Source organism: Mustelus asterias, chromosome 28 (assembly GCF_964213995.1).
Source record: "Mustelus asterias chromosome 28, sMusAst1.hap1.1, whole genome shotgun sequence".
Lineage (NCBI taxonomy): Eukaryota > Metazoa > Chordata > Chondrichthyes > Carcharhiniformes > Triakidae > Mustelus > Mustelus asterias.
Genome location: NC_135828.1, coordinates 12,663,659 through 12,684,793, shown reverse-complemented (window position 1 = coordinate 12,684,793; position 21,135 = coordinate 12,663,659). Strand labels below are relative to the sequence as shown.

Genomic DNA, 21,135 nt, shown 5'->3' with positions numbered 1-21,135 from the left:
CCCACTTCTTGCCTTCAAACAACCACGCAACCTCAAACAGACCATTGTCCGCAGCAAACTAACCAGCCTTCAGGAGAACAGTGACCACGACACCACACAACCCTGCCACAGCAACCTCTGCAAGACGTGCCGGATCATCAACACGGATGCCATCATCTCACGTGGGAACACCATCTACCAGGTACACGGTACCTACTCTTGCAACTCGGCCAACGTTGTCTACCTGATACGCTGCAAGAAAGGATGTCCCGAGGCATGGTACATTGGGGAAACCATGCAGACGCTACGACAACGGATGAATGAACACCGCTCGACAATCACCAGACAAGACTGTTCTCTTCCTGTGGGGGAGCACTTCAGCAGTCACGGGCATTCAGCCTTGGATCTTCAGATAAGCGTTCTCCAAGGCGGCCTTCACGACACACGACAGCGCAGAGTCACTGAGCAGAAACTGATAGCCAAGTTCCGCACACATGAGGACGGTCTAAACCGGGATGTTGGATTTATGTCACATTATCAGTAACCCCCACAGCTTGCCTCCTGGACTTGCACAATTTCACAAGCTGTACTGTCTGGAGACAATACACATCTCTTTAACCTGTGTTGAATGCTCCCTCCACCCACATTGTCTGTACATTTAAGACCTGGCTGGCTGTAGAGATTTGCATTCTAATCAGTATTCTGTAATTTGATTTCTGTGTCTGTGCCCTGTTTGAGAACAGAGACCACTCCATCTGACGAAGGAGCATTGCTCCGAAAGCTTATGGTATTTGCTACCAAATAAACCTGTTGGACTTTAACCTGGTGTTGTGAGACTTCTTACTGTCCATTTCAACAGTCACTGTCGTACACAGGACAGGCGCTCAGTGGCTGCATCAATTAACTTTTCAGCATTGATTCCAGCTGAATGGCTCATTATAAATGATGATTTGGGGTTGGTTGCAATTGGTTGCGTCTTTTCATTCCTGCTAACAAAATTGCATTTGCAGGTGTGGCACATTACTAAATCATGTAAACGCCACCAGTAGGATAGAAATGTTGATTAACATGGCCATTTTCCCTCTTTTTCTGAAGCAGACAAATATCCCCTCAGAACCTGAGTTGATTGCATTTCTTTCAAACCATTGAACACAACTGGGGTCAAATCAGGAAGTAAGGAATAGGACGATAAACCTCTGAAGATTTTAAGTGGAAGGGGCAATTGAAGATGAAGAGAGGTGACATAGTCTTGAAATCTTGGGGAAAAAATAAATTAAAAGTTCATTTATGAGTGTCACAAGTAGGCTCACATTAACACTGCAAAGAAGTTATTGTGAAAATCCCCTGGTCGCCACACTCTGGCGCCTGTTCGGGTTACACTGAGGGAGAATTGAGCATGGCCAATGCACCTAACCCGCAGATCATTTGGACTGAGGGAGGAAATCGGAACACCCAGAGGAAACCCACGCAGACACAGGGAGAACATGCAGACTCCGCACAGACAGTGACCCAAGCCGGGAATGAACCCGGGTCCCTGGCACTGCTAGGCAGCAGTGCTAAGCACTGTGCCACCGTGCCGCCAAATTGTTGAAGAATATACCATGCGACTTCAACATGGAGGGAACTCAGTCAAGGAGGAGCCGCCTCTCGAAGTCTTTATGTTTGCATCTTGGATGCTGCAGAAAAGGAAAAGTCATGTAAACACTAGGTATAGTAATATTTCATAAAATAGAAGAAAGATTTGTCACCATAGAAAATGCAGGTAGCTGGAAGGGAGGAGGAATTGCTTTAACAAATCATCAATTTTAACTTAGGTTATCAATATCACTGAGAGATTTGGCTCAGTGATATTGATAAAGAAATTCAGCAGCTCTTGAAATCTGCTGGTGCAGCCTTTGGCCACCCAAGGAGGGGAGTGTTTGAAGATCAGCACATCAAGACTGAAACCCAGCTCATGGTCCACCATGTGCTCACGATAGGATGTATGCGCATTTAGAAAGGAATAAACTCATTAACGATAGTCAACATGGTTTTGTGAGAGGGAGGTCATGCCTCACTAACCTGGTGGTGTTTTTTGAAGAAGTGACCAAAATGGTTGACGAAGGAAGGGCCGTGGATGTTGTCTATATGGACTTTAGTAAAGCGTTTGACAAAGTCCCTCATGGTAGGCTAGTGAAAAAGGTTGGATCCCATGGGATAAAGGGGGAGGTGGCTAGATGGGTGGAGAACTGGCTTGGTCATAGAAGACAGAGGGTGGTAGTGGAAGGGTCTTTTTCCGGCTGGAGGCCTGTGACTAGTGGTGTACCGCAGGGCTCTGTATTGGGACCTCTGCTGTTTGTGATTTATATAAATGATCTGGAAGAAGGAGTAACTGGGGTGATCAGTAAGTTTGCGGACGACACAAAACTGGCAGGACTTGCAGATAGTGAGGAACATTGTCAGAGGCTACAGAAGGATATAGATAGGCTGGAAATTTGGGCAAGGAAATGGCAGATGGAGTTCAATCCTGATAAATGCGAAGTGATGCATTTTGGTGGGAATAATGTAAGGAGGAGCTACACGATAAATGGAAGAACCATAAAGGGTGTAGAGACGCAGAGGGACCTGGGTGTGCAAGTCCACAGATCTTTGAAGGTGACGTCACAGGTGGAGAAGGTGGTGAAGAAGGCATATGGCATGCTTGCCTTTATAGGACGGGGCATAGAGTATAAAAGTTGGGGTCTGATGTTGCAGATGTATAGAACGTTGGTTCGGCCGCATTTGGAATACTGCGTCCAGTTCTGGTCGCCACACTACCAGAAGGACGTGGAGGCTTTGGAGAGAGTACAGAGGAGGTTTACCAGGATGTTGCCTGGTATGGAGGGGCTTGGTTATGAGGAGAGATTGGGGAAACTGGGGTTGTTCTCCTTGGAAAGACGGAGGATGAGGGGAGACTTAATAGAGGTGTATAAAATTATGAAAGGCATAGATAGGGTGAACGGTGGGAAGCTTTTCCCCGGGTCGGTGGTGACGTTCACGAGGGGTCATAGGTTCAAGGTGAAGGGGGGGAGGTTTAACACAGATATCAGAAGGACATATTTCACACAGAGGGTCGTGGGGGCCTGGAATGTGTTGCCGGGCAAGGTGGTGGAGGCGGACACACTGGGAACGTTTAAGACTTATCTAGACAGCTATATGAACGGAGTGGGAATGGAGGGATACAAAAGAGTGGTCTAGTTTGGACCAGGGAGCGGCGCGGGCTAATTGTTCCTTGTTTCTCGTGGAAGTGGAAATGACTAGGGTTGGGAAGCATTTTCCGATCAGGGCCATTGTGATCTCCTGGACTCGTTTCGATCGCCTCAGGGGGTCGGAGAGGAATTTCCCAGATTTTTTTTTCCCCATATTTCCCTGGGGTTTTTCACTCTGGGTTTTCGCCTCTCCCTGGAGATCACATGGTCTGGAATGGGGGGGTGGGGGTGAGTTAATAGGTTGTAATGAACAAAGCATCGTAGCTGTGGGGGACAGCTCGGTGGATAGGATATTGGTATGTAGATAGGCTGGAAAATTGGGCGGGGATCCTGGATTCAGGATTCAATCCTGGACCGGGGAGCGGCGCGGGCTTGGAGGGCCGAAGGGCCTGTTCCTGTGCTGTATTGTTCTTTGTTCTTTGATCCCTTCCTTACTGTACAGGGCTGAAACATTAACAATGTACAGGAGGCACCTGGAGGCACTGGAGTCACACCATCAACACTGCCTGAGGAAGATCTTTCATATTAATTGGGGTGGAGAGACACACCAACATCCATGTCCTAGAAACATAGAAACAAAGAAACTAGAAGCAGGAGGAGGCCATTCGGCCCTTTGAACCTGCTCTGCCATTTATTTGGATAATGGCTGATCATCAAATTCAATATCCTGGTCCCTCCTTCCCCCTCATATCCCTTGATCCCTTTAGCCGCAAGAGCTATATCTAATTTCTTCTTGAAATCACACAACGTTTTGGCCTCAACTACTTTCTGTGGTAGTGAATTCCGCACATTCACCACTCACTGGGTGAAGAAATTTCTCCTCACCTCAGTTCTAAAACGTTTACCCCTTATCCTCAAATTATGACCCTTAGTTCTGGGTTAACCCACCATTGGGAACATCCTTTCTGAATTTACCCTGTCTAAATCCTGTTAGAATTTTATAAATTTCAATGAGGTCCCTCTCACTCTTCTAAACTCCAATGAATATAATCCTAACTGACTTAGTCTCTCTTCATATGACAGTCCTGCCATCCCAGGAATTTGGTAAACCTTTGCTGTATTCCCTCTATGGCAAGAACATCCTTCCTCAGATAAGGACACCAAAACTGCACATAATATTCCAGGTCTGGCCTCTCACAAACAGGCACCACAAGCACTGAGGCTATGATCATTTTACCATTGCCCCATTGGGTTGGTCATATAGATACCAGGCTCCCAAAGCAGGTTGTCTTCTCCCAGCTCTGTCAGGGCAGACACATTGGGGAAGGACAGAAGAAGTGCTTCGGGCTGTGCTGAAAGACTAGATGAAGAAATGTAACATTGACATCAACTCCTGGGAGACCATGGCCTTGAACAGAACCGGATGGGGGCAGAGTCTGTGGGATAAATCCCAGCATTTTGAGATACAGCGACAATGAAATGAAGAGGAAAAGTGAAGAGTGGTGAAAAGAACAGGCCTTGAGCTGAACTGATAACACACGACCAGACATCCCACCTGACAACAAGTACCCATCATACCATAAAGTCTGCAGATCCTGAATGGGCCTCATTAGCCATATACAGACTCATGAGGACAATCAGCCTCACTAGCAAGCGATAGGCAATATGTATTGTTGATTGGGTAAATGAGGCCATTTTTGTTGTCTGATAAAAACTCTTTATAAAAGTGTAATAATTACTGAAATATTTATCTAGTGACAGTGTCGGATGAGGGGGGAAAATGCAAAGAAAAGCTCTGAACCCATTTGCCAAACGTCTATTTGAAACTGAATTTAAAAGTGATAGCAAAACTTATTTTGGATACTTGAGTTGCAGTTTTATAAAAACTCCTTTGGCGTAGGCAATGCCAGCTTGTTAGAATTGAAGGAGAAACATTGCTGCTCGGATCCCACATCCAAGGTGAAAAGTTAACACTTGCTGCGCAATGAGATAGACCTTCTGCCAAGTGCTTGCCTCAGTCAGTTCCGAACAGTAAAAGGACAGAGATGTTAAAATACATAATTCAATCACCGGTTATCAATGGCTGGGGGAAAGAAAAAGGAAATTAATTTATTATGAGTCATGTCCTGCCCTACACTACGCCAAGTCCTTTAAATATTCGATCTTGTAAATGAAAAGGACTCAATCTAATGACCGCCAGAAACATTTATACTACTTATGCACATACTTATTCGAGTCCACCGCTAGGACTAATGTGCTGGATCCAGAGAAAAGCAAAAGCTTTCAGCCTCTGGCAAGATGCAGTGCCAATAAAGCCCATTTTGGAAAGTGGTTTGGCCATATTAGCTGATTAAAATTGATACGCAACTCAAATGAGATTGTCGTTTATATTTATTGAGCCGGACAAGGAAATGAAAACAAACCGAATTGGTCTAACCAAACCGCAGACTGGAAATCGCAACCGTGGCCATCCCTCCTTCCTAGACTTGGAAAAGTGGTCTTCAGCTGATTGTATCTATCTGGGGTCTATAGAGTTTGTGTGGTGTTAGCCATTCGCCGCTTACCCGTCTGCGTGTGTGTGCGCGCCTGCTAGTCAGTTGTTAGTGATTTCAGAAAGGGAGGTATCGATTTATACCTGCTGTGTTTCTGTGTTTGTGATGGTTTGTGTCCCCGGGAATTCATATCATGAAAATACAAAGACATGCACTCTGATGTAGGTACACAATTTATAAATATGACCCTGGTTTCCCCGTCAGTATCAGTCAGTGGTCACAGGTATCTCCAACTGTTTGAGATGTTGAACCTCCTGATATAATACTGACATATTTAGAAAAAAAAGTCTCCCATTGATTGAATCTGGTCGCCAGCAATTCTGTCAGTCTCAACTCCCTTCCCCTCTGCCTTCCCAGACTGAGTATCATTCAGGCACTTTCATAACTCCGATTCACACAGCGATATTCATTCATCATCTCGAGAGGTCCCAGGGCGCTTTCCCGCCAGCCTTGTACTTTCTGAGGAAAGTACTCTCATTGAACCGCCCTGAAATTCAACGGTCCCATCTTCGCACAGCAAGATCCCACCAACCGCAATGCCACACACCCCGGACATACTCTCTTCCACCTTCTTCCGTTGGGAAAAAAGATACAAAAGTCTGAGGTCAGGTACCAACCGACTCAAGAACAGCTTCTTCACTGCAGATGTCAGACTTTTGAATGGACCTACCTCGCACTATGTTGATCTTTCTCTACACCCAACTATGACTGTACATTCTGCACCCTCTCCTTTCCTTCTCTATGAACGGTATGCTTTGTCTGTATAGCGCGCAAGAAACAATACTTTTCATTGTACCCCAATACATGTGACAACAATAAATCAAATCAAATTTAGATAATCTGTTCTTAGTGTTGTTGGGGACCAGCACACTGGGAAGGATGCCTCTACTGTTCTATATTGAAATAGGACCTCCACCCCAGGGTAGTGGATGGGTGGGGAGGGGGGCCGCGGGGAGGATTCAGTTAACCTTAGGTTGAGGAGGCAGCACCTCCGACAAGGCGGCGCTGCCGCTCGTGTTGCACTGGAACCCAAAGATGTACGGGTCAGGTTGATTGGGGGATTGATTAGCAGGGCAAATATGTGGGGATAGGGCCTGGGTGGGATTGTGGTCGGTGCAGACTCGATGGCCCGAATGGCCTCCTTCTGCACTGTAGGATTCTATGGAGTAGCAGCCTGGATTCCACAATCTGCTGATTTAGCTTGCCCTTGTGTCAATGTCCCAGCCTCAGGAATCTATAGGGTCATTTCCGAAATAAACAATAGCTTTTCAGACATATTGTTAACCTGTGTGGGTATTGTTCCAAGCCTTCGAAATAAACTGGGGCATTTCATTCCCCCATACTTTACATGATTGGGGTATTAGTCAGCTTCGAGTGGATTTGATCACATTTTAGTTATAGATCTTCCCACTAATGCAACTTATGAAGCCTTATCCCTTTCAGCCGGAGCTTGAAGGGGGCTTTGACATATCTCGGTCAACCTCCCACTGTCTCCCCAAAATTTCTAAGGGAAGAAAGCGCCAAACTTGATCTCGGTTTGCTCTGGAGTAAATGTCTCGGCCACAAAAGTGTGGAACATCCCCGGAAGGAATCGCTGAAGATTTGGCCGCCGAAGTGGACACAACTCTTTTTGTGAATGACTTCAGCCGCGGATGAGAGTGGGAGGATCTGTGCTGCGTTGGTGCGAGAAAACTCCTACTCTTTTCCCTTTTAATTATAACACAAACACCCCGACTGCAGTCAAACCTGCAGTTAGGAACGATGTAAGACATCTTAACTCTAGTCCGGAGTGAATCGAGAACTGTTAAGTGCAAATATTCTTCCCAGACCAGTGGTTGATGGAACGAGAGCAGGTTTGAGAATAAGTTCTCACCGCAGCCGTTAACCAGTGAATGGAACTGATGGGACGGTGACTACACTCCTGAAACTACGGTGCTTAATTGCGATTAGACACACACTTGGAGCTCATTCATTTGAGGGTTAGCTTTGACTAACAGCAGGATTTGGGGCACAGGGTAAGATTACTGAATCATTGCCCCGTCAAAACACGAACAGGCTGAATATAACTCATCAAAGAAAGAAACGGGCAGATATAAAGGACCGAGGAGGAATTTCTAGGAACATCTTTCTAAAAATCTGGATAAATGTGGCCCCAATATTCCATCGTCACTCACTCAGCAACACGCCTTCCCCCAACCCCGACCCAGTCTGTAAAATCTAACTCAAGTATATTCACCCTAGCTCCAAACTACTAGGGGATTTTCACAGTGACTTCATTGCAGTGTTGATGTAAGCCTACTTGTGACACTAATAAATAAACTTTAAACCTTTCCCCCCAGGATGATAACCCCCCCCCCCCCCCCCATCTATCTGACCCACAGCACAACCCCGACCAGAGCTGGCTGGATTGAGAAGTGTGGCTTGTCGGTAATAAATTCAAATTTCTACTGATGGGGGGCAGTTAATCAATAAGATGTAAGCAGCTCTTATTGGATAAGAGCGGTTGAAAATTGGTTAAAGAAATTAGAATGGCAAACAGCGAACATTCTACTATATCCAAAAAAAATCCCCCAGTTTCTGCCACCTTCCTAACCAGTCGGATTGAAGGATTAATATCAAAGAACAAACACTAGGAAGACCGGGGGGTGGACTGAGCATCCCTGGAACCTTTACCACAAACACGGAGCACTCTCAATCTTCCAGCTGGCAACAGGTGTCCTAAAGCAGCCCCCTCCAAACACTTTGCAAGTTATCATAATCGCCCTCGCTCTCAGTCCCCCTCCTGCCTGAGTGTCACAGGCGGAGAGAGAGAGTCCTCCTCCCGGGAAATGTGATGAGTGAAATCTCACTGAGTGGCAGCCGGGGGTCCCCTCTTGCCCGGGGGAGGGAAGGAGGGGGGACCCATTTCCAGGGATGTGACTGGAGGAGACTCAGTCACATGCAGTATTAACATAATGGGCGGATTCGGGATGTAAGGGGACGGGGCTGAGACAGAGGCTTCAGCAAACTCCCCCCCACCCCCACACACATACACACACCCAGGAGAGAAATATGCGACTCATTCGGGGTGGACCTGTAAACGAGAGAGGGAGCTCAGTCTCTTCTGATCAGCTCGCCCCTCCTGAAGCCACAATCTTTTCATTCTGTTTCTGAGCTGAGTTGAGCTCTGTATCTGTGCACCGCCGAATCTCAACTCTTCCTGCAGCGACCATGCATCGCGAACAGGCGGTGTCTGTCCGAAGGAGCACAGACCCGGAGTAGAAGCAACCCACAGCGATGTCGAGGTAACAGTTGCAGTCATCCGCCGGCGGAGAGGTGGGGAGGAGGGGGAGGGGCCAGTTGAAGAGGTTGGTGTTGTGGGGGGAGGTGGGTGAAACTGGGTGAGCAATTTCGGATCCACAGCCATGGCGGCAGAGTTGACAATCGGACTGGCCAAGTCAGCCGTGGTGAAAATTTGCAATGTGGTTGGGGAAAGAACTAAGCAGATCAGCGGGGCCATGCAGGAACCGAGGCGGCAGAGAAGAATTATGCTGGTTATAGTCTGCGTGGCCCTTCTGTTGGACAACATGCTGTACATGGTGATTGTACCCATCATACCAAACTATCTGGAAACTCTCAGAACTTACAAACTGGTCTATGTCACCACCGTGTCCAATGGGACCAATGGCTCCCTTGTAAATACTACTCAGAGACCCATACTGTACAGGAACCCCAACGCCAATGAAGACATACAAATTGGGGTGCTCTTCGCCTCCAAGGCCATCCTCCAGCTCCTTGCCAACCCCCTGACTGGCACCTTCATTGACCGAGTGGGCTGCGACATCCCACTCTTCATAGGACTCACAATCATCTTCTTCTCCACCCTCACCTTTGCCTTTGGTGAGAGTTATGCCATGCTGTTCGTGGCCAGGAGTCTGCAGGGGCTGGGATCGGCGTTCGCGGACACCTCAGGGATTGCGATGATCGCGGACAAGTACACGGAGGAGTCGGAGCGGAGCACCGCCCTTGGCATCGCCTTGGCATTCATCTCCTTCGGCAGTTTGGTGGCGCCGCCCTTCGGAGGGATACTGTACGAGTTCGCGGGCAAGAGTGTGCCCTTCCTGGTGCTCTCCTTCGTCTCCCTGCTGGATGGCATCCTCTTACTGACTGTCATCATGCCCTTTACCAGCAGAACTCGCGAAAACATGCCCCAGGGAAGCCCCATCTACAAACTCATGATCGACCCTTACATTGCAGTGGTGGCGGGAGCTCTGACCACCTGTAACATCCCCCTGGCCTTCCTGGAGCCCACCATATCCAACTGGATGAAGCAGACAATGAACGCTAGCGAATGGCAAATGGGACTGACCTGGTTGCCCGCATTTTTCCCGCACGTCTTGGGTGTTTATATCACTGTGAAACTCGCGGCCAAATATCCCAATTACCAGTGGTTCTACGGGGCTATTGGCATGGTGATTATAGGTGCCAGCTCATGTACAGTGCCAGCCTGCAGAAACTTCGAAGAGCTCATCATCCCGCTGTGCTCCCTCTGTTTTGGCATTGCCCTGGTAGACACTGCCCTCCTGCCCACCCTAGCCTTCCTGGTAGATGTCCGCCACGTCTCGGTGTATGGCAGCGTGTATGCCATAGCTGACATCTCCTACTCTGTGGCCTACGCCCTGGGACCTATCGTGGCCGGGCAGATTGTCCACACTTTGGGCTTCGTGCAACTCAACCTGGGCATGGGTTGCGCCAACGTCCTGTACGCCCCTGCCCTGCTGCTGCTCCGAAACGTGTGTCAAATGAAACCCTCGCTCTCCGAGAGGAACGTCCTTCTAGAAGAGGGGCCCAAGGGGCTGTACGACACCATCAGGCTGGAGGAGCGCAAGGCCAGCAAGAAGGGGTACGGCAGCTCGGCGGCCAAGCACCCCGGGGCCAGAGTGCTGGTGAACTCCGAGAGCGAGGGCCCCAGAAGGAAGCAGATTGTGTCCGAAGATGATTCATCGGGCAGTGATTACAGTTAAACCTGGGCACCCTCCAGCATCCAAATCTTCCAAGGACATAAATGAATAAAATGCAACATCTTCTGCCCGTCTGTGATGTACTAAATGTCTAATATAAGCCAGAATTGATGTAATCATTGCTGTGAAATACTTCTGTATAATTTCTGTAGTTGCTTATTTCATGGGTCCTGAGGGGCTGGAGAATGGGATCAGGATGAAGTTTATTATCATCTGTATTCAGTTAAAAGCCCTAATCAACTCCCATTAATCACCAATATATTTAAATGATGCTCGAATTGTATCGGTGCGTGCGAGTTTTAGGTTGTACATCGGTGTGAACAAGTAAATAGCTGTATGTATTTAAAATCATGTCAGCATTCAGGGATCTGACGGGGAACATCATATTGTATATATACTGTATGTCCGACACTGTTCTCCCAGGGATGTGAATCGGAGCAGAAGTGATTGTGTATTTTTTTTGGTTCTCTCTCTGAGAATGAATCTCGCTATAGGATGATTTGGACCATTCTGTGCTGCTATGCTATAAATACAATGTCAGATTAAAGTCTGGATCAAGGTTTGGTATCGGTGTTCTTTCACTCATTCACACGTTCACTGCGGGGTGTGCTACCCGGGGCAAAGGTACCGGTTTCACTGCTCTGCTCCCATTAAAAAAAATACTTGGCTTCTCACTTTGCGCATTAATCACGACACTTAAAAAGATCCCCGATTCTGGCAATTTATTGAATGGACGTATTGAGTACTGATTTCACCAAACAATAACTAAAACACTCTCGTTTTTAAAAAATATATGAATTCCACTTCGCTAGGCGTTCACCCTTAAACTAAATTACGTTAATATTATAGCTGTTCTTATCGGCTTTTTTTTTGCCTAAGATCAAACGGGAAATAGGGTGTCTTTGTCAGCTTGTGTCCTGTCTGTCTCCCTTACGGGCACCACGAATTGGATTCAATTTGAATTGTTTTTTCGGAGCAAGCGAGGAGACAGGTCCACTCTGCACATTGGCTTTGTAACTCAGAGAGAGGAACAACACCCGCTCTGTGATGACCCACAGAGGTGACTTGTTGCTGATCGCCGTAATGAGATGGAGAGCACTCACTCTGTTGTATCCACATTGCAAATTGTCCTCAGCATTTCCCGGGACAACGATCAAACACATTTAAGATGATTGGCAAAGGGGGCAGAGGTCCCAAGAAGAATCATAAAATCCTACAGTGCAGAAGGAAGCCATTCGGCCCATCGAGTCTACACTGACCACAATCCCACCCAGGCCCTATTCCCATAACCCCGTGCATTTACCCTAGCTAGTCCCCCTGACACTATGCGTCAATTTAGCATGGCCAATCCACCTAACCCACACATCTTTGGACTGTGGGGGGAAACTGGAGCACCTGGAGGAAACTCACGCAGACACGGGAAGAATGTGCAGACTTTGCACAGTGACCCAAGCCGGGAATCGAACCCGGTCCCTGGTGCTGTGAGGCAGCAATGCTAACCACTGTGCCACCGAGCCGCCCAAGAAGAATTAATAGATTGTGTTTTAAAAGCCAGTGGTGGTTAGATTGGGAATGCACCGTCTGATGGGCTGGTGTAGAGTTTGCACGGTATCTTCACAAGAGAATTGTACATATTTGAAGGAGGGAGGGGGAGAACGGGCCGGGGAGTGGGACAAAATTGTTCGAAAGAGCTAACACAAACTCGATGGGCCCAACGGCCTCTTTCTATTTTACCCTATTCTATGAATTCTATTTTACCCTATTCTATGAATCAATGGGACTGAGGAAACTGTATCCAGCTCGGGCTTTTCCACACAGATTCGCCTTTGGTCCATGTATTGAAAATCATGATTAGAAAAATGACCAGCAGAAAGGTGCAAGGTCCAGCCAGTGCGACAGATTGGAGTTTCAACACAATCCACAAGGTTAGGTGAACCCGGGCACTGCTCACATCCCGGCTGAGGGGAAAAGCAAACGATATTCTGGGAGAGCTCAGCAGGTGCGACTCCGAGGCAGGTAGTTGAATTGAAAAACCTGTTGAAGCTTTTAAAGAGGGAATCCCTTGCGGAGAGGCAAGGTGTGGGAAGTGCGCGCCAGTGTGTGGCGATCTTTTTTAATATATAACAATAAATAGGACTGGGTCAGAAACTACAAAGCACTAACACGAAGCGTTGTTCACCTCTGCCTTCCCCCAAAAGCTTCAAATATTCTCACCCGAGCACAAACCCGATATCGAGTTTCACACCAGGGCATAAGCAGATTTCACCAGCTTGCATCGGAAAATGGGAAGTGGTCCCAAATTAGACAACCAACGCCCATTCGAAAATCAAAATCAGGATTTCTCAATAAACATGATCTCAGAAACTGGAGAGATTTTCCCCTCAAAATTTAGAGAATAAACGGCATTTTCGAAAACACATTTATCGTAGCAAATCAATGAAACAAATTATAATTAAAATTGGTAAAGGTTTGAAATAAACTAAATTTTTATTTGGAGGATATAATTAATTTGGAAAGTGCCCCCCTTAGAGAAAGGTATTTCAGTCTGAAGAAGGCACTCAAAGAAGGTACTTCAGGATGGGAGATGAAGTTTTGTAAGTATCTACCAGTGTTTTGGAATGCTCCACACGCTGGCTAACGATTGATGGAATGAGCCAGTTTAACTGCGCCTTGGGTTACACCTTCACGGTACAGTCTATCATCTTAAGAGTGAATTATAATGGAACCTTCGATTAAAACCTGGAACAGCTCCTTAATCGTGAAATTATTTATTACACACACTGAAATAACCATTCCGCAATCTCCCAAGGATTATACCACATAGTTTGTCAGATTCTGAGTCGAATAAATTTGAAATTTGCAAAACAAAAAATAAGCTATCGGATTTGATTTTGCTTTGCTTTGGAATGTGCAACGAGTGGCGTCTAAATGTGTCCGGGTGGGAATGTGTGACTGAATATCAGAGCATTTAGATCTCGACTACTTCCAATTATAGACCAGAAAGCACCATTTCACAGGCAACCCGCCTTTGGAAACTTACCTACCGATGCAGCGAGCAGAACATCGTTCCAATGTCTGACTAGTTACTGCCAAGAAAATGTTTATTATTATTCATTTATTTTAAAAATATTTATTAATTTGGGCGATGACTTTATTGTTCTCTTACTTTCCGGATTTACCTGAGTGTCTCGTGGAAAGACCTCTCAAGTTGACGAAATTCTCATATCTTTTATGCGTCGGTCGAATGGAACATGCAATCCCTGTACAATTCATTTGCAAGATGGGCGACTCAGTGTGAACTTTTGCTCTCCATGCTGCTACCTTACATGCTATTCTTGCCAATGGCACCCCTCCTAATAAAAGCACCATGTATCCTGGTTTGATTCTATCTAAGATTATCCTCTAAGAGATCAATGCTATGATTAAAAAAAACACACACACACCTTCCCAACGTTAGATATTAGGAAGGTTCAAACCGCCTGCAAGCATCCCCCTCACCCCCCCCCCCCCCCCCCGGATTCTGGCCACTTTAGTTTCCAATGTTCAATAAATGGACAAGGGTGCTGCGTATGATGCCGTCGCTTCGTGTGTTCGGCGAATAGGGAAGAGGGGAGGGATTTGCTACCTTTCAGGAAAAGTGGAGCTGTGCTCTGCACACTCACACACCGAGTCCAGTTTCCACCGCACCTCACCGACTGGAGTGGAGGAGTCAAAATGGGTGGAAAACGCCGGCAGACTGAGAGAGTTTACAGTGTGAGCCAAACCTAGATCCCCATTCCCAAAGGATGGCGTCGGGGAGGGAATTTCTACCAATCCGCCGTTCCCCTCGTTTCAGCTGAACTGATGAAAGTGCAGAGAGCTGGGTAAGTTTGTACAATCCATGCCCACATAAAGTGGTGACGGAGGTTGTGTTGCAGGACAATTTAAGTTTCTAAATGGAGAGGTCCCCTAACACACAATTGTTATATGCGTTGCCCAAAATGCTGAAAAGTTGCTTGATTTGAATTTTTCCTGTGAGATTGCTTTGTAGAAAATGTTCTATTTATGCTACTCCCTCGCTCATTCTCTTGCTCAACACAGATAGTGACAGGTGCTTTTAAAAAATATATGTTTATTGTATGGAGGTTGCCTGAATGCTGTCAAGAGAAATTGTCGCTCTGGAACACTTCTTTGAATATTATTTTGCTATGCTTTCAATTTACTGTCAAGATTAGTCATGATCAGTGATTTTACTTTATATCCCTGTGTAAGTGGATAATAATGAGTTAAACAGCAACCTCCTATGTGAGGATAGGAATATACCTTACTGTGTTTTTATGCCAAAGGCTGACCTAGACTTTAATCCATTGATAAGGGGGTGTTAAACGCGCCCTCTTTTGCCCCAAAACAGGAGCTGCCTGATCCCGTGTCCCGCTTATTCAAGTCTTTCATCCATTGACATCGTGTCATCAAAGCAGAAGCGCCATGCCAGTTCTGAACAACTCCAACCCGGATTCGACCCGACCCAAAGCACGCCGGAACAGCTGTGTAAGTCCACCTTTCCAACTCACTCACCTAGCCAGGGGTACAAGTGACTGCTGCAATACCCTGCTAATGGCACATTAATTGAGTGCCGTACTTAAATTAAAGCGGGTTCATTAACTCGTCAAGTCCCCTGCCAAGTATTAATGTAGCCTTTCCATCACCTAGTGGGGTTGATGCAGGTAAAGGTTTTCTCTGCGTTGTAGTAGTAAGGATTGTTCTGATGGATACAGTGAGGGAGCCAAGGAAGAATAGAATTATTAGAGTCCTGTTTCGGGATAACATTGAATAATGTTGTTATTCGATTGAATAATGTTATTATCCAATGTCAATGTTAAAGTTATTATTCGATTCAAAGGGACAATTCCCAACAATGTACTGAGTTCAGATGTTATATTTGCCTTCAAGAGCTAGGGAAATAAAGGAAACTCAAATATTGTGCCCGACCTCAAATCTATTGAATATTTACAGAAATGGGGAAGTCGGATTTATAATGTAGGTGACACTTTGGGACAGTTTCTAAATGCAAGTCGTTCTGGTGGGTCGTGGGGAAAGCAAAACAGCCCAAAGGATCCGATGGGACGGTCTATCCGCTTGTTTTTCCACTGCGCCAGTTCAGTAAGCTTCTCAACTCAAAATTGACTTGCCTCATTCCTCCTGCGTTTGTGTGTGCGCAACAGGTACTACTCAAGCTGCCCGTGCCCCCGCTGCAGGAGACCCTGGACTTGTACCTGAACTGCATGAGGCACCTGGTCGCTGAGGATCAGTACCAAGTCACCAAAACCATCGTGGAAAGGTTTGGCGCCCGCGGGGAGAGTGGAGAGTTTCTGCAGCAACAACTGATAAAGCGAAGAGAAAGCAAAGCGAACTGGGTAAATGGCATCAGTGCAATTCCTGTAAGAGATGTGGTTAGCACATATATCAATTGTATAGCTGCCTCAGGGGACACTGAGCCCACAGTATGCCAGCAAACCTAACTCTTTGGAAATAGACTGATAAAGTTATGCAAAATAAGTATCTGATTCGCAGTTCCACTACTGTCGAAAAATATTTTGCATTGGTTCCAGTGTCAATTTAATCGACTATATACATATCATTCCAGATTTCTATTGGGATTTCAATCCGGATCTCAGAGTATTTTCAGCAGGTCTGACAGCATCTGTGGGGAGAGGATAGAGCCAACGTTTCGAGCCCTGATGACCCTTTATCAGCTCTGAGGAAGGGTCATCCAGACTCGAAACGTTGGCTTTATTCTCTCCCCGCAGATGCTGTCAGACCTGTTGAGATTTTCCAACATTTTCTGTTCTTCCAGCATCCGCAATATTTTGCTCTTATCTCAAGAGTATTTTTCCTGGTCTCCAGACTAACTAGACTATCTCGGGGCTAACTAGACTAAAATGTTGTGTTCCAGGCGAATTAGCTTGGTCAGGTAGACTGAGATATCGTTCATTGGGTCCATTCTGCAATATTATAGCAAATCCTCTCTTTTAGTTTTGTCTGGATATCCCAGTCAGACCATCTGGACATCACTGATTCGAAATGAAGAATGCCAAGAATTGGCATTTCTGTAATATCTGCATTGAAACCGAGGGACAATTTAAGACAACCCACCCCCCCCCCCCCTCCTCCAAAAAAAAACACAAAGGCGTTTCTGAAAAGCGATTAATCAGGGTTTCATTTTCTCCCCCAAGGTCTGTGAATGGTGGATAGATGATATGTATCTCCGCAATCCAGCTGCACTGGTGGTAAACTCCAGTCCCGGGATGGTATTCCCTCGCCAGAACTTCCGAGATGAGAGCGACCAACTCAGGTGCCTTCATCGCCTTATCCTTTCAAGTAACAGGGGAGAACTGCACCGCGCGATGTTGTAACAATGTGTTCCCATTCAGGTGCCGGAGGTTGCCATGTTCTTTATCCTTTCATGGCATGTGGGCTGGGCCGGTGTATGTTGCACATTCCTATTTGCCCTTGAACTGAATGACTTGCTGGGCCACTTCTGAGGGACAGTTAAGAGTCAACCACATTGCCCTGCCTCTGGAGTCACATGTAGGCCAGACCAGGAAGGGAAGGCAGATTTCCTTCCCCACATTGCTGTGCCTCTGGGGTCACATGTAGGTCAGACCAGGTAGGGAATGTAGATTTCCTTCCCCACATTGCTGTGCCTCTGGGGTCACATGTAGCCATGATGTGGAGATGCCGGCGTTGGACTGGGGTAAGCACATTAAGAAGTCTCGCAATACCAGGTTAAAGTCACATGTAGGCCAGGCCAGGTAGGGAAGGCAGATTTCCTTCCCCACTCTGCTGTGCCTCTGGGGTCACATGTAGGCCAGACCAGGTAGGAACAACAGATTTCCTTCCCTAATTATTGGTAGCAAAGCAGCCAGCATAATTAAGGACCCCATGCACCCCGGACATTCTCTCTGCCATCTTCTTCCGTCGGGAAAAAGATACAAAAGTCTGAGGTCACATACCAACTGACTCAAAAACAGCTTCTTCCCTGCTGCCATCAGACTTTTGAATGGACATGCCTCGCATTAAGTTGATCTTTCTCTGCACCCTAGCTATGATTGTAACACTCTGCACCCTCTCCTTTCCTTCTCCTCTATGTACTCTATGAACAGTATGCTTTGTCTGTATAGCGCGCAAGAAACAATACTTTTCACTGTATACACTACATACATGCGACAATAATAAATCAAATCAAATCAAATCAAATCAAATTAAAGAGCAGTAGTGAACCCAATGAGTTGTGAAAGTGATCACTGATAGTTTCATGGTCACCAGTATTGAGACTAGCTTCATATTTCCAGATTATTAATTGACTTCAAATTCCACCATTTTCCGGAGTGGGATTTGAACACAATCCTCAGGGCATGAACCTGGGCCTCTGGATTACTGGCCCAGTGACACCACCGCCCTGTAATATTGCAAACAATATTGGGGATATTGTGAACAATACACAGAAATATCAATTTAGGACCCATTCCTTGCTAAGTTTTCACTAGGAAACTTTATCTATATCAAGAATATGTTGCTGATGTTAGTCCAGAGATAGTTCCTGATGGCAGTCTCTTCTAAAATATCTTTCCTATTGTATATGATGGGCTGAATGGCCTCCTTCTGCACCTTATGGATTATATCAATTCAATCACTTTGAATCTATGATCCCCCAGTCACTCATCTCTGCTATGGCCCATCCCATCCACTCTGTTCAGGCCCCACACAAGTTCGTACATTTCAATCAAATCATCTGGTGAAATCTGCACTCTAATTAATTCTAGAATCACAATCATACATAATTCTCTTGGATAATAGATGATGCTTTCAGATTCTTCCTCTCTCTTAAGACTAGCTCATACTAATGTTATCTGGGGAAATCTCATCCGAGCACTATCTTTACAAGTATAATTTTTCCTTTACAGATTCGCTGCCCGTCTCATTGCTGGAATACTGGATTACAAAGTTGTAATAGATGCGTAAGTTTTCACCAGTCAGTTGTTGAACATTGGATAATAGTGGCCACAGCATTCCATGCAATCATTCCACTAAGTAATTAAAATGAGTAACTATACCCTTTTTCCTCCCTTCAATCTTCAGAAAACCTACGCTTATTTGGCAAAATCAGGTTCCTTGTCTAAAATGGCCTGCCTTAGTTTAGCAAGGCCTTTGTACAGTGTGTAGTGAAAGCCTGAAAGAAAAGGGATTGCAGTGATGAGATGATTGGTGTCCTTCTCAAAGGTCTGGAGATTGTAGGGAATGATTGAAGGGATAATGGGCTTCCACATCTTTAAAGCATTGCAAAAGAGTGAGGTAGGATGGAAAGAATTTCCAAGGTTTTGCCTTCCAGGCGCATTGGCAATGTACAAATTCGAAATGCAAAGGGGACCAACGGTGCTTGCTGTCATATCTCAGACTTCATCGAGAGTTCTCATACTGGATGAGTTGCACTTCCTCAGTCTTCTACAAACTACAACAGTGGCAACGACCTCCATGTGTCAACCAAGCCTAATGTACAGAACAGCTGTTGTAATTATTATTATGAAGACAGAAATGGCTAAAGTAAACTGGGGCATTAGTTTAGGAGACTTGTCCGTTCAGATGGAATGGTGCTCAACATTTTGCGCTTATAAGCAAACATCCTCATTTCTTACTTGATGATGGAGGGTAGGTCATTGACGAAACAAAAACAGAAAATGCTGGAAAATCTCAGCAGGTCTGACAGCATCCATGGAGTAAGAGAATAGAGTCAACGTTTTGAGTCTGGGTGACCCTTTGCCGGCTCTGACAAAGGGTCATCCAGACTCAAAACATTAGCTCTATTCTCTCTTCACAGGTGCTGTCAGACCTGCCAAGATTTTCCAGCATTTTCTGATTTTGTTTCAGATTCCAGCATCAGCAGTATTTTGTTTGATGTCTTTGATGAAACAGTTGGTTGGGCCTGGGATATTACTCTGAAGAACTCCTGCACTGAGGTCTTGAGGTTGAGATGATTGGTCACCTAGAACCACAACTATTTTCCTTTATGCGAGGTATGACTCCAATCAATAGAGAGTTTCCCCCCGATTCCCATTGAGTCAAGTTTTATTAATGCTCCTTGATGCCATATTTGGTCAAATTCGGTCCTGATGTCAAGGGCAGTCACTCTCACCTCACCTCTTGAATTCAGTTATTTTGTCCATGTTTGGACCAGGACTGTAATGAGGTCTGGAGGCAAATGGACCTACCAGAACCTGAACGGAATAGAAGTGAGCAGGTTATTGCTGTGTAAGTGCCACTGTTAATGACAATTTTGTAAAGGACATAGCTGATGGTGAACACCAGATTATTCCAAACCCCAGAAGGGGAAGGACACCTGAAACAATTGCCCTCAGCTGTGGTTTTTGCAATTTGGTATAATGAGAGGAAATGTTTGAAATCCAGAGAATGATGTCTCAGACGTTTTGTGACGATTTCAAATAAAATAAATATTGCGAGCAAATAAAATAAACAATAAAGTAAACTAGTAGCACACTTAACTAAGAATTTTATATAGCGTATTACTCATTTTAAAGCGTTCCAAACAATCCTAACTTGACTAAAGATCACGCTGGAAGGGGTGCAGAGGAGATTTACCAGGATGCTGCCTGGGATGGAACATTTAAGTTATGAAGAGAGGTTGGCTAGGCTTGGATTGTTTTCTCTGGAGCAGAGAAGACTGAGGGGTGACCTGATTGAGTTGTTCAAGATTATGAGGGGCACGGACAGGGTAGATAGGAAGTAGCTGTTCCCCTGTGTTGAAGGGTCAGTTACGAGGGGACGCAAGTTGAAAGTGAGGGGTGGGAGGTTTAGGGGGGATTTGAGGAAAAATGTTTTTACTCAGAGGATGGTGACGGTCTGGAATGCGCTGCCTGGGAGGGTGGTGGAGACGGGATACCTCACATCCTTTAAAAAGTACCTGGATGAGCATTTGACATGCTGTAACCTTCAAGGCTATGGGCTAAGTGCTGGTAAATAGGATTAGGTGGGCAGGTCAGGGCATTTCATGCATCGGTGCAGACTCGATGGGCCAAAGGGCCTCTTCTGCACTGTAGTATTCTGTGATTCCATGATTCTGTGACTATCTTCAGAGCTAACTCTCCCTAAATGGTTCTATAACCCCTCATAGATTTTTAAAACTATTATAAAATCCAGTAACCATTAGTACACAATGCAATTATGTCTCTTTTGGAGTTGTTCCTGGGGTAAAGATATAGAATATAGATATAGGATATAGATAGGCTGGAAAATTGGGTGGAGAGGTGGCAGATGGAGTTTAATCCGGATAAATGCGAAGTGATGCATTTTGGAAGAAATAATGTAGGGAGGAGTTATACAATAAATGGCAGAGTCATCAGGAGTATAGAAACACAGAGGGACCTAGGCGTGCAAGTCCACAAA

At 45.8% G+C, this 21,135-nt stretch overlaps 2 protein-coding genes across 2 annotated transcripts in view; both read left to right on the top strand.

The window, feature by feature from the left end:
• The first annotated feature begins 9,102 nt into the window (after positions 1–9,102).
• On the top strand, positions 9,103–11,136 carry slc18a3a (solute carrier family 18 member 3a). Its single transcript, XM_078199304.1, has one exon. The coding sequence runs from the start codon at positions 9,103–9,105 to the stop codon at positions 10,699–10,701; it is 1,599 nt and encodes a 532-aa protein (XP_078055430.1). The 3' UTR covers positions 10,702–11,136.
• A 3,916-nt stretch (positions 11,137–15,052) lies between these two features.
• Positions 15,053–21,135, top strand: part of chata (choline O-acetyltransferase a) — a 58,692-nt gene continuing 52,609 nt past the window's right edge. Inside the window, exons 1-4 of the mRNA XM_078199518.1 lie at positions 15,053–15,225; positions 15,900–16,091; positions 16,911–17,029; positions 18,642–18,695. Coding sequence (XP_078055644.1) covers positions 15,163–15,225; positions 15,900–16,091; positions 16,911–17,029; positions 18,642–18,695 — 428 coding nt within the window. The 5' untranslated portion in view covers positions 15,053–15,162. The remainder of the gene's footprint in view (positions 15,226–15,899; positions 16,092–16,910; positions 17,030–18,641; positions 18,696–21,135) is intronic.